Source organism: Prionailurus bengalensis, chromosome A1, assembly GCF_016509475.1.
Source record: "Prionailurus bengalensis isolate Pbe53 chromosome A1, Fcat_Pben_1.1_paternal_pri, whole genome shotgun sequence".
NCBI classification, from domain to species: domain Eukaryota; kingdom Metazoa; phylum Chordata; class Mammalia; order Carnivora; family Felidae; genus Prionailurus; species Prionailurus bengalensis.
Genome location: NC_057343.1, coordinates 45,054,869 through 45,068,421, shown reverse-complemented (window position 1 = coordinate 45,068,421; position 13,553 = coordinate 45,054,869). Strand labels below are relative to the sequence as shown.

The 13,553-nt window shown below is 34.2% G+C and overlaps 1 protein-coding gene across 1 annotated transcript in view; it reads left to right on the top strand.

Annotated features, from left to right (window-relative positions):
- The window catches only part of KLHL1 (kelch like family member 1), a 367,352-nt gene that overhangs the window by 127,804 nt on the left and 225,995 nt on the right, over positions 1 to 13,553 (top strand). Inside the window, exon 2 of the mRNA XM_043580333.1 lies at positions 271 to 453. Coding sequence (XP_043436268.1) covers positions 271 to 453 — 183 coding nt within the window. The remainder of the gene's footprint in view (positions 1 to 270; positions 454 to 13,553) is intronic.

Sequence of the window (13,553 nt, the reverse complement as noted above, 5' to 3'; positions counted from 1 at the left end):
ACTTTTTTGGGTTTTTTAATTTAATGTGCTAATAAATACAGATAACCTATCTTTTAAATCATTTTAAGACAAGAAAAAAAGATAATTAACAATTCATTTATGGCTTCCAGCGCAAATTATTTCACCCTAAATAGATTTTTCTGACTTACATTAACAATGATGGACATAAGGAGAGATGCATTGGTTTCCCTATAAAATTCTAAAACTGTGTGTCATTTTGGTCAACTCCTAGCACTTTATAAACACCATCTTTTTGTATGTGACTTGCAGGTTGTCAGCAACTAGCCATTCACTGACACCTCAAAGTGATATGGACTCCAGTAGCTCTGAAGAATTCTATCAGGCCGTTCACCATGCTGAGCAAACCTTCAGAAAAATGGAAAGTTATTTGAAACAACAGCAACTCTGTGATGTTATCCTCATTGTTGGGAACCGAAAGATACCTGCGCACAGGTATAGTAAACTGTCTTAATTGGATACATGCATTAATATATTTGGAAATGATACTCTGGTATGTAGATGTAAAACATTATATGATTAGAGAAGTAAGAATCTATTTTTTTGTGTGTGTGGTCCAATAGATCTTTATTTATGGGCAAAGGGATTTGAATTCCATTTAGTTTTCACATGTTGTGGAATATATTGATCCTTTGATTTTTCCCCAACCATTTAAAAATATAAAACCTGTAACTAGCTTGTGGGTTGTGCAATAGGCAGCAGGCCAGATTTAGTCCATGGGTCATAGTTTGCTGATCCCTGTGTTAAAGGACTCAAGTTCTCAAGTCTCTGATTTATGGAAGAAAGAAAGGGGTTCAAATACAATTTGAAATATTTTGACTTCGGGGGTGCCTGGGTGGCGCAGTCGGTTAAGCGTCCGACTTCAGCCAGGTCACGATCTCGCGGTCCGGGAGTTCGAGCCCTACGTCAGGCTCTGGGCTGATGGCTCAGAGCCTGGAGCCTGTTTCCCATTCTGTGTCTCCCTCTCTCTCTGCCCCTCCCCCGTTCATGCTCTGTCTCTCTCTCTGTCCCAAAAATAAATAAACGTTGAAAAAAAAAATTTAAAAAAAGAAATATTTTGACTTTGATATTTTGTTATGAATTTCTAGATATTTTATGATAAAATATATGACATATGGGATATTTTATTATAAAAATACAGTAAAATCTTAGATTGCATGTAACTTGGTCTGCAAGTGTTCTGCAAGATGAGCAAACATTTCTAATAAATTTTAACTTAGTAAACAAGAGATGTCTTGTAATGTAGGTAGTATGTGATACTTCACATGATTGAGCCAATTGTTCTTGAAATTCACTTTGATATATGAGTGTTTTGGATTACAAGCACGTTTCCAGAATGAATTATGTTTGCAAACTAAGGATTACTGTATTGTGTTTGTGTGTTTTCATGTGTTTATCCATGACGTGGCTGTTATGCTCTTAAATGTTGTCAGGCTCATATTAGATGGTCAAAGCCCACTGTGAATGAAAGTTAGATTTTCCAGTAAGAACATCAAGAATAATTTGATATTCCATCTATTAACACATGTCATCTTTCATAGTGCTATGATTCAAATGCAAAAAAAAAAAAGATGAAGGATTGAGATAAATTTGTAGAATTATAAATCATAATATAAATGTATCCTACTAATCTCTGTCAAATGATCATAGCTAAATCTATTTATAATAGTTGAGGATCCATATTTTTAAGAGAGCTTAAGTTATTTTTCTTTTACTTTTTATTTATTTTGGGGGAGATTTATAATGCCATTAGAGTAAACATTTTATAATAAATAAAGCAAATATAAATACTTCAAAAAGAAAACTTCTTCTAACTAAGGTTGATAAATACTCCATTTTATGTTTCACATAATCACACTAAGTGGAGATCCATTTTAACATAGGAGAATGTACCTAAAATCTGAAATGAAATGTACTTTTCTGACAAAACTAAAAGGAAATCAGGTCAGGCGTTAGGGTGCCTCAGTTGCTCAGTTGGTTAAGCAACTGACTCTAGGTCTCAGCTCTGGTCTTGTTCTCAGGGTCATGAATTCAAGCCCTGTGTTGGGCTCCAAGCTGTGGATGAATCCTACTTTAAAAATATAAATAAATAGAAATAAAAAATAAAAGGTCAGGTTATATTGGGTATACATTATTTGTTTCAACTAAGAAATTCAAAATACTTCATGATGACATCTTTATTTTACATTTATTATTATTTTTTAATGTATGACATACTAATATTATTCTTAATGTCCAATATATTTGAAAGCTAATATATTTTTAAACATTCCTTATATATTTATTATTAATAATTTCAAGTTACATGAACTAAACATCCAATTACTTTGTGCCATATTAATTTCCTATCAGTTTACTTATGAAAATTCATTAAATTTGAGGTCAATTTTGTACTTTTTCAATTTTTTAATGTGAAATTTTAATTGAGAAAAGAATTAAATTTAGTTTGGATTCTTATTATTTTATTATTTTAAATACTTGAATATATAGGCAAATAATCTTAGATTACCTTGATATATGTTGTTTAATTATTAACACTAATTGATTAGTAGAAAGAAGATGTTATCAACATATAAAAAATATTTTTAATGTATTCCTATTTTCTATATTTTTTAACTTAAATTTTACTACCTAGAAATATATATACATCTAAGTGCTGACAATCAAAAACATTCCTGAAGAATGAGGGTATATTTCTACTATGATAGCAATATTAAAATGTGAACATTGAATTTGATACACTTAGAAATGCATAGGAGGGAACATTTAACATTGAATAACTACTGTAGTTTTCAATCGATCATCTAACTATAGAGACAATTCTAATTATATAATATTCACACGCATTTTCAAATATTTCTATGAAATTGCATTATATTTGACAAAAAAACAATTAACAAATAGTCATTATTATTGAGATATTCAATATTGTAATATGTGTGGCAAATATGCTAATTATCTGGAACTAACATCTGGATAAAAATTTCAATGTAAGAGATATTCTTCTTTGAGAATGTAACTAAGTTTACTTCATTTAACTTACAAATTGGTTAAATAATTACATATATATACACACATACACACACACACACACACACACACACATATATGTGTGTGTGTGTGTGTGTGTGTGTGTGTGTGTGTAGAGAGAGAGATTCAATCAACTCAAAAGTATATCAGCACAACAAATGGTCATTAATTTTTTTAAAAAGAGCAATGTTTCACATAATTTACAGTCATATTTTAAGACTTTTATTTGTAGTAATTTAAGATTTCTCATTTGAAGCATTTGTAACCGATATACTCAGCAATCCTCCCATATTAATTATATTTTACATTCTTTTCTTTGTTACTTTTTTTATAAATATTTATTTTTCACAGAGAGAGCATGAGTGGAGGGGGATCAGAGAAAGAGGGGAATAGAAGGTCCAAAGCAGTCTCAGTGCTGACAGCAAAGAGCCTGATGAGGGTCTCAAACTCACTAACCATGAAATCATGACCTGAGTGGAAATCAAGTCAGATGTTCAACTGACTGAACCACCCAGGAGCCCCTCTTTGTTACTTTTTAAATCTAGATTGTTAATATTATTTTATAAATAATTTAATTATACAAGTTATTTTATAATAATCCAGATGATTAAGAAATAATGTCATTTCTTTTTTAAATTGTTTTAATCTTTATTTATTTTTTAATTTGTTTTAATGTTTATTTTTGAGAGAGAGAGACAGAAAGAGTGTGAGCAGGGTTTTGGCAGAGAGAGAGAGACACAGAAGCCAAAGCAGGCTCCAGGCTCTGAGCTGTCAGCACAGAGCCCGATGCTGGGCTAGAACTCACAAACTGTGAGATCATGACCTGAGCTGAAGTTGGATGCTTAACCGACTGAGCCACCCAAGCACCCCTTCTGTGTATTTATGTTTGAGACAGAGAGAGACAGAGTGCAAGCAGGGGAGGGGCAGAGAGAGACACACACACAGAAGCTGAAGCAGGCACCAGGCTCTGAGCCATCAGCACAGAGTCCAACACGGGGCTCAAACTCACAAACTGTGAGATCATGACTTGAGCTGAAGTTGGACACTTAACCAACTGAGCCACCCAAATGTCCCAGAAATAATATTGTTTCTAATTTCAGATATTCTAAAACATTTGAGTAATGTATTATTTTTATACATATGACTCTGAACATTTAAAATATTTTATATAGTTAGCAGATATTAAAACAAGTATATTATTGTTGGTCATCTATATTTCCCTTAAATGTGACAAGAAAAAATTTAATCTAATTCTATATCCTAAATTGATGCAAATAAGAATTTACATTTTCTTTACACCATGGCTTAAAATTTTAGCACTGTTATTTTACAAGTAATTTGCATAGTTATGATTCTAAGTTAAACATACATTAACAAATATGTGGGGAAATATTTATAAGGCACCTGAAAAAAGGCAAGTGCTGTTTTTAGTAATTGCAGATACAATGCCCCTCTTTACTTATACTTTTGCACAGTGAAATGATAGTAATGAATGAGTGATTAGCTCTTTGCTTTAAACAAATAATCATCTTAGAAATAGTAACGAAGGAATGGACTTTGAAGTTATTTTGTTATATTTTGATTAGTACAGATGAATATTGCCTTTAGGCAAAATATATATGATGATATGATCATTAGCACTGGAACAAGGGACTATTATAATAATTTCAAATAATGAAAAAAGAAATAACTTTCAGTAAGGTCTACTGCTCCTTTAGGAAAGACATTGAAATTTAGTGTGATAAGTACTCACTAAATATCCATTCATAAAGTCATATATATTTAATTTCATTTTATTATCTCATCATTCAAAACTTTCATATTAATCCCTATTTAAATTAACAGATTATGGCCATTAAAGAGCTCTCCATAAAACCCTTTGTTTTTGTATTGGTTATATTGTATATATGTTTTTAACCTGATATAAGTCACAACTATGAATGTATTGTGAAATGCCATGTTTATATAGGTATGTTAGGTTATTGCCCAGCATATTTTTATGTATTTATTTTGAAAATGTATTCATTTATTTTGAGAGAGAGAGTGCACATGTGTGTGCAAGTGGAGGAGGGTCAGAGTGACAGGCAGAGAGAGGATGCCAAACAGGCTCCATGCTATCAGCTCAGAGCCTGATGCAGTGGTCAATCTCATGAACCATGAGGTAATGACCTGAGCTGAAATCGAGGGTCAGATGCTCAACTGACTGAGCCACTCAAGTGCCCCACTAGGCATATATTTAAGTAAGTTAGCTCTGAAAAGTTAATTACACTCAAGATGACACATTAATACATTTTTGTCATGGAAAATAATCACAATTCTGAATTCATCTGTGCTTTAAGTTTTCAGAGGAATTCTAAAATAAATATAAACTTCTCATAAAATGGCCCAGAATAATTGATTAACAACAAATGAACCAAAAAACTGAACATAAATCCCTAAGTACTAATTATATAGAATTTTTTGCTATGTAGTCTTCCTATAATCAGAGAGGTCAGATACTGAAAATTAGACCGACAGATCAATATTAATAATTGGATAGTCGAATTTTCAATGGTAAGAGATTTAAGGGGTTTTCAGGGCCTACTCTGTTACAATATACAGGTATATAATGAAATATAATTTAGCTTGTGAAAGTCTTTTCCCCCTCTAGCAATTATTAAGGGTAAGTGCATTTGACAGAAATAAGTGAGAAAATCTTAAATAGCTAACATCCTCCAAGTTGTAAATAATATTAGATATAATTTTATGTACATAGAAACAGTGTGGAAAAATATTCAACATACTGTCAATAAAGCTTATACCTGGAGAATACGAGTAGTCAGGATAAAGAAGGGACTAGCTATTGTTTTAATGTATAAACATAGATATTCTTTGAACTCTTTAGAATGAGTGTGTAATAATTCATGATCAAATAAAGATGTAAATAAAAACTTAAATGATAATATGTGACAGACAGAATCCTGCTCTGTAGACCCAAACTCTGGGCATTTCGTTTAGCACCATATTATGTTTTCATTTTCTTTAATGTTTGAGAATATATTTAATTATTTTAAGAATATATATATATATGAATATTATGAATATATATTCATATTTATATGTGTGTTCTTTACTGAACACTAGTATCATGAAAATAGTTGAAACTCAGAGCGGCAATTGAAATGATGTATTAGAAGCACTTAAAACATGGGGCTCCTGGGTGGCTCAGTCGGTTGTGCGTCCAACTTCGGCTCAGGTCATGGTCTCATGGTTGGTGGGTTCAAGCCCCACGTCGGGCTCTGCACTGACAGCTCAGACCCTGAAGCCTGCTTTGGATTCTGTGTCTCCCCCTCTCTCTTTGTCCCTCCCCTGCTCACTCTCTCTCTCTCTCTCTCTGCCTTGAAAATAAATAAATGTTAAAAAAATTAAAAAAAGAAACACTTAAAATATTAAATACAGTAAAAAGAAATTACTTTCATAAGTAACAGATATTAATACTCAGAAGTAGGCAAGTAGTAGTGTCTCTGTACTGATGGAAAGTTTATTTACATAGTTTATCTGTGCTGACAGACGAATAACTCATTTCTCCTATTTTATTAAATCCAACATCCATCTAAATCTCTCAATCAGCTTGATAGTTAATAAAACTCTGAATCAACTTCAGAAAAAAAAAATCCCTGTGCCTGTTGGATTCAGTGGCCCCAGGTAACTCCCACAACCCCAGGCAGGGCCCATAGTGCCAGGCTTCCAGAGGACTCCTGTGGACACGGGCTCCCAGCACATCCCAGCCATGGCCTGCTACCATGGCTCAGGCTCCTGGTGGCCCCAAACCCCCAATCAGTCACCTGGAACCCAGGCTGCAGGTATGTTCTCGTAAACCCAGGTCCCTGGCTGGGCCCAGCCAGTTTGACTACCACAGGTCTAGGCTATTGTGCCACCATACCACCAAGCCAGCTCCTGTGTACCTATGATTTCTGGCCCACCCCAGTGTCATGCCGGACCCTGAGAACCTTAACTCAAAGCTGACTCCCATGGATTCAGGCTCTCTACTTGTCTCAACACCAGACCTGCCCCAGCAGAAAGAACCTTCAGGCTGGCTCCCAAACTCCCAGGTTATATTTGACTCCATAGGCCCCAACCTCCATGCTCACTCTAGTACCAAGCCGGATACAATGTCCCTAAGCCTCCAGTTTGGCTCCCATGAAACCAGGCTCCCAAACCATACTACGACCAAATCAGGTCTATGGAGCCAGATGCCAGACCCAAACCAATGTCCCTGGTACCTGATTGGATCATGTAGACCCACGACCCACGTCTGCCCCTCCAGGTCCAGGTCCCAAGCCAGTCACTTTAGACTCAAATGAAAGGCCCACTGCAGTGATCCCAAGCTCCAGGCCTACCCCTGGATACTCAAGCACTAGGCTAGACCCTTGCATACCCAATGTCAGGCCAACTCACCTGCTCACCCAGAAACTAGACATGCCCACTCAAGGACTTCAGAATGAAGCCTGTAAACAGATACCACCGGATGGCCAACCCAGGATCTCTGGATAGGCAGACTGGTGAAGGTTTTTGCCTGCCCAAGCCAGTCTGTGAAGATTGGAAGAGCCACACCACCTTCCTTGAATGCATAGACAACAATGCAAGGCCACAAGGGATCATGAGCTGAGAAAGTACATCACTACTAGACTTGCCTTTCAAGAAATGCTGAAAGGAGTTCTTCAATTTGAAATAAAAGGATTCTAATTAGAAACATGAAAACTTGAAAGTATAATACATACTAGTAAAGCTAAAGCTATAGTCAAATTCAGAATAACCTAAAACTGTAATGTCATGATGTGTTTATCACTTAACGCTAATAAAGTGATTAGAAGACAAAAAAAGACAAAGGTGTTAAAAATACTTATTACTGTAATCATTAATTAATGATTACACAGTATATAAAGTGTGTAAAGTACACAGTACATAAAGAGGTAAATTGTGAAATCAAAACAAAATATGGAGGGAGTAAAAAAGTAATTTTTGTATGTGATTGAAGTTAAGTTGTTATCACCTTAAAATAGACTGTTCCATTTATAGGCTGTTTTATGTAAGCCTCTTGGTAACCGCAGCACAAAAACTTAAAGTAAATACACAAAAGAAAAAAAGGGAATCAAAGCATGACATTATGAGAAATTACTAATTCACAAAGAAAGATAGCAAAAGAGGAAGAAAGGAACAAAGGAATGCAAAACAGCCAGAAAATAACTAGATGGCATTGTAAATTCTTACCTATCAATAAATATTCTAAATAAAATAGGATTAAATTGTGAAATCAAAAGGTATAGAGTGAATGAATGGATTAAAAAATAACACCTAACTATATGCTGCCTACAAGAGACTCAGCTTCAAGGTCACACATAGTCTCAAAAATGAAGGAATGGAAAAAGATATTCTGAGAAAATGGAAACAAAAAGAGAGAAAGTATAGCTATCCTTTTATCAGACAGCATAGTCTTTAAAGCATAATGGTGGCAAGAAACAAAGATGACCATACATAATAATAAAGGAGTCAATTCACCACAAAATGCAACAATTATAAATATATTGTGGTAATCCCTTTACTATATATATATATATATATATATATATATATATATCAAATAATCATAATCTATACTACAAACCCATGTTATATGTCAATAATATCTCAATAAAACTGGGAGAGGGAGAGATAAGAGAAGCTGAAAAACTTTTGTCTTACTTTTTTTACCCATCATTTAGGTCTCATTTTAATGTCCTCTTTATGTGTACTACTGATATTCTGTATGCATGAAGCATCTTTCGTTGCATGAAAAAAAAAATGTATATCAAACATGTATGCCTTGGTCTATTTCCTTTTGGCAATATAAAAGGATTATAAAATATGACCTTTTCCATGTGAAGTTTACACTAATTTTGAGGAGGAAAGAATAACCCCTATGACGATTAAGAAAGTTGTAATTTCTTAACTGCAAATGGAAATATATGGTTCTGATTCCAAATGCAGAGATAATCAAATAAGGAAATTAGCAGTTTTTCTGAAAAATTCTGTTTGAGGTCAGCCTAGTGGAAAAGAACAAGTGTGCTATTTTAGATTATGATAATAATATGGAAAAATAGAGAAGTAAAGAATTTGTGGAAATTGTGAGATACTGGCTTAGTGAAGTGGAACCATTTGTATTGGAAATACTGGGGAATTAAGCTGTAAAATGGGGCAAAAATGATTATGACAGATTTTGAAAACCAGGAGAGAAATTTAAATTCAAATGATGTACATAATTAGGAGCTCATGTAGGTTCCTGAAGAGCGGTATAACATAATTAAGTCAATAATGATAATAATAGGCCTAATGCTAGTTAACATTCACTGTGCTGTTTATGTGCAAGGCCATGTTGGAAGTACTTTGAATATACTAACCCATTTTGTCCTGAAATGGAAAGAAATCTTTATTTCCCCCACCTTTTTCTTACAGAATAGAAAATGGAGAAATGGAGAAATTAAGACATTCATCCAAGTTATACATTTAACAAGACGTAGAAGTAGAATTCAAACCCAGGTAGTTCTATAGAAACAATATATTAACAACTATCATAATTTACAAAAATGGGACCACTTTAGAAAACACAGAAAATGGGGACAGCCAAAACTAGTTAATGATCTAGGAAGCTGTTGAAGTTAATCCAGGCATGAAATGAGTACTGTATAAATATAGAGAAAGAGATGAACTGAGGAATATTTTGGAGATATGTGTCCTAAGTAAGGTGTCCTGGAAGTAGAGCTGGAGACTGGAATTCAGGTAGGCAGGTTTATTTAAAGAGCATCCTCAGAAGAAATGGAAAAGGATAGGGCAGAGGAAGGAGCAAATCAAAGATGTAGTCTCAGCTGAAGCCTTGTTTTATCTTTAATTCCCAAGAAGCTCTGGCACATGACTTGCTGCAGAGTTAGTCACACTTTGAGGAAAAAGACAACATTTTACACTCTGCTTCTATTATTCATTGCCATCGGGCCCACCCACAGGTTGAGGGAGTGGTTGTGAGGGTCAGGGGATGAGGTAGGAAGAACTGAACACATAAAATCCCAGGGAGGCAGCTCCTGTTCCACCAAGTGTGATTCTAGAGATGGGATAGCAGTTAGATGATAATATCACTGGCACTGGAGGGCATAGTTGTGACAGATAAAGGGGGTCTGGGTAGAGCAACCTCAAAGTCCAATACAAAAGAGAATATGGATTTTGTGTCATATTTGATATAGGCAATTAAAGAGGAGACGTAAATAATGACTTTGTAATATATACTCTGAAAGTTCAATATATTGGTGGTATGCCAATCAGTAACAGAGAAATAAAAATGAATACAGAAATCTCACAGGGAATACTCTGAGTTTGGTTTAGAGCATCTGAAATACTGTGATATCTGGTGAGCAGTTTCTCTAGGCATTTGAGATGCAAGGCAAGATTTAAAACCACCATAACAGTAATAATAAAGGCTATGCTAGAGGATGATTCTGAAGAGGATGACTCACTTAACAGTCAGTGTTAAGTCAAAAATTTAGAGAAAATTCTGAGGAAAATAAAAAAACACCTAGGGCAATGAGAGGGTCAAGAAGGAAGAAAAAGAAGTCAAAGAATCAGAAGTAAGCTGAGATAAGAAAGTCTGTACTGCCTTAGCTAAAAAGGGGATTTAAAGAAGAGGGGGAGGTCAACAATGTTAAACACCACCAGTAAATTGAAGTAGGGCTGGACAAGTAATAGATTTGGAAGGAAATAAATTTGTGATGACCTCAATGAAAGATTTTCGAGAATGGCTGCATGCATTCACTTTTATGTATTTTCTACTCTTGCTTCCCTTGCATTAATAGAAGTTATGTATGTATGTATAAATATATTATTTTCTGTTATGCATTAAATCCCTCTTCCAAAATCTAATTCACATCTCATGTGTCACTAAATCTAAATGCAGTATAAACTTTTTTGCACTTCTCTTACTGAATTAAAGATGTAACATATTTTGTACATTATAGTTGATTGAGAAGATTTCATGTAATTAAGATCGAATTCCACAGGTCACCTATTTTCCTCTATATGGATATGACCCTGTTATAAATAAAGGCTTTCTATGTGTAAGATTAAACCAGTTAACTTTATATTAATATTCTTGTGCTCTAGGAAAGATATACATATTTCTGGTTTATGGCAGTTTATTTTCATAGTATAGACTGTTAAGTTCCTTTGATTTGACACTGATGTATATAATTGGCATGAGATAAATATTTGAAGATATCTGTGTCTTTACTATTTTTTCAGACTTTTAGAATATAAAGAAAAGACATGTTTAGTTACTAATGGATCAATTAAATTTATAACAAATTGATAACTTTAAATATTTTGAACATGTTTCTACCCTAGGCATTAATATTAATAGGATAGTTAAAATCATGGATCCTATAAAGTAGTCTTTAAATGCATAAAGTATATATTAAATGACTGTTTTCACTTAAAAGAAGGAATGTCTTTCATTGTTAAAGTTAGCTTTCACCACGCCTTTCACTTACATAGAAATAAGATATGAACACATCAAATTAAAAAATAAATAATTTTAAAACTTTCTCCTGATTTAATAAATGAAAATGTTAAGATCACAATGCCCTGTATTGACGTTTCTTCCTCTCTTTTCCCTGACAACGTTCTTATAAAGAAAAGTGCATCCAAAGTGTACTGTTGTTGAGCTTACAGATGTAAGCACCACCTTTGGTTCTTTTGACATATCCCACATCACTTTGTAAGCATTTCCTCACTTTATGAAAAAAAAAAAGAATGATGTTCCAGAATCCCCTTGTGCTTTCCCTGGTTCAGCATTGTCTGTGGTCAGTTTTGTACCCAAGGATACACATGTACACACTCATCTCTTAATTTACATACACCTGCACACACATATGCACACAGTATTTCTATTTTTTATTAAGAACTATAAATTTACAATGATATATCCAATTTCAATCCAGAATCATAGGATTTATTTTACTCTTCTGCATTTCCATATTTTCATCTCCTTTTCCATCAAGGAGTAAACTTTCTCTGATGATCTTCAAGAATGTAGTAATTTCCTCTAATATATTTAAAACAAAAATAAGTTTCAGCATTTCTAATTTAAACAACTGTGAAAATCATACCTCTTAAGCACAATGCATTTTTTTTACAGTTTTATATTTCTTTGGAAACAGAATATTTTGTCAAAATTTGTGCTCAATATTTTTTAAATTTATATTTCTACTTAGGATTTTACAGCATGTGAAAAATATTCACTCCCATTAAAATGCAAATAAGTCACCAGAAAATTTCAAAAGAGGGCATGTGAGTTGGGTAGGGGCAGAGAGAGAGAGAGAATCTCAAGCAGGCTCCACACACTGTCAGTGCAGAGAGTGATGTGGGGCTTGAATCATGAACCATCAGATCATGACTTGAGCTGAAACCAACATTTGGATGCTGAACTGACTGAGCTACCAAGACACCCTGCAGATAACTTAAAATTTGTCAAAAGGCCCATTCACTTCTCCAGGATGCTCAGAAAACCATAATCAGAGTAAGTACCAAGTAACCACATCGAGGCACATCATAGCAGTCAAACTGTTAAAATCCTAAGATAAAAAGGGGGAAGAAAGTAAAAACAATTAGAGATAAAGGACATAGTACATCAGGAAAACAATTACAAGAATGAAAGCTGATTTTCTATTATAAACATTAGACCCTATATCATAACAGATTATTATTTTTCTAGCCCCAAATGCTAGAATTCTATATCGAATGAAAAAACTTTTGTATGATATTCTTTTTTTTAAGTTTATTTATTTACTTTGAGAGAATGAGAAAGAACGAGTGGAAGAAGGGCAGAGAGAGAAGGAGAGACAGAGAATCCCAAAGCAGGCTCCACACTCCCAGCACAGAGCTCAGTGCAAGGTTCTATCCCATGAACTGTGAGATCATGACGTGGCTGAAACCAAGGGTCGGACTCTTAACTGACTGAGCAATCCAGGTTCCCCAAGATATTTTCAATACACCAAAATGAAGACCTTTTTTGATCAATGAAAACTGATAGAATTTATTATTATCAGACCTGCAGTACAATAAATACTAAAGAAAGTTCTTCCAGTTAAAGGGTATTGATACCAGATGGAAGTCTACTTCTTCAGAAATGAATAGAGCCCAGAAAAGATGAAGAAAGGGATAAATATAAAATATTTTTTTATTTACCTTCGCATATACATTCTTCTTTAAAAAAATTCTTGGTGTGACTGAGTGACTCAATTGGTAAAGCATTGGAATCAATTTCTGTTCAGGTCATGATCTCTGGGTGTGAGATGGAGCCCCAAGTCAGGCTCTGGTCTTGGCATGGAGCCTGCTTAATTCCCTCTCTCCCTCTTTCTCTGCCCCTCACCCTGCTCACATGTGTGTGTGTGTGTGTGTGTGTGTGTGTGTGCAGGAGCTCTCTCTCTCTCTCTCTCTGTCTCTCT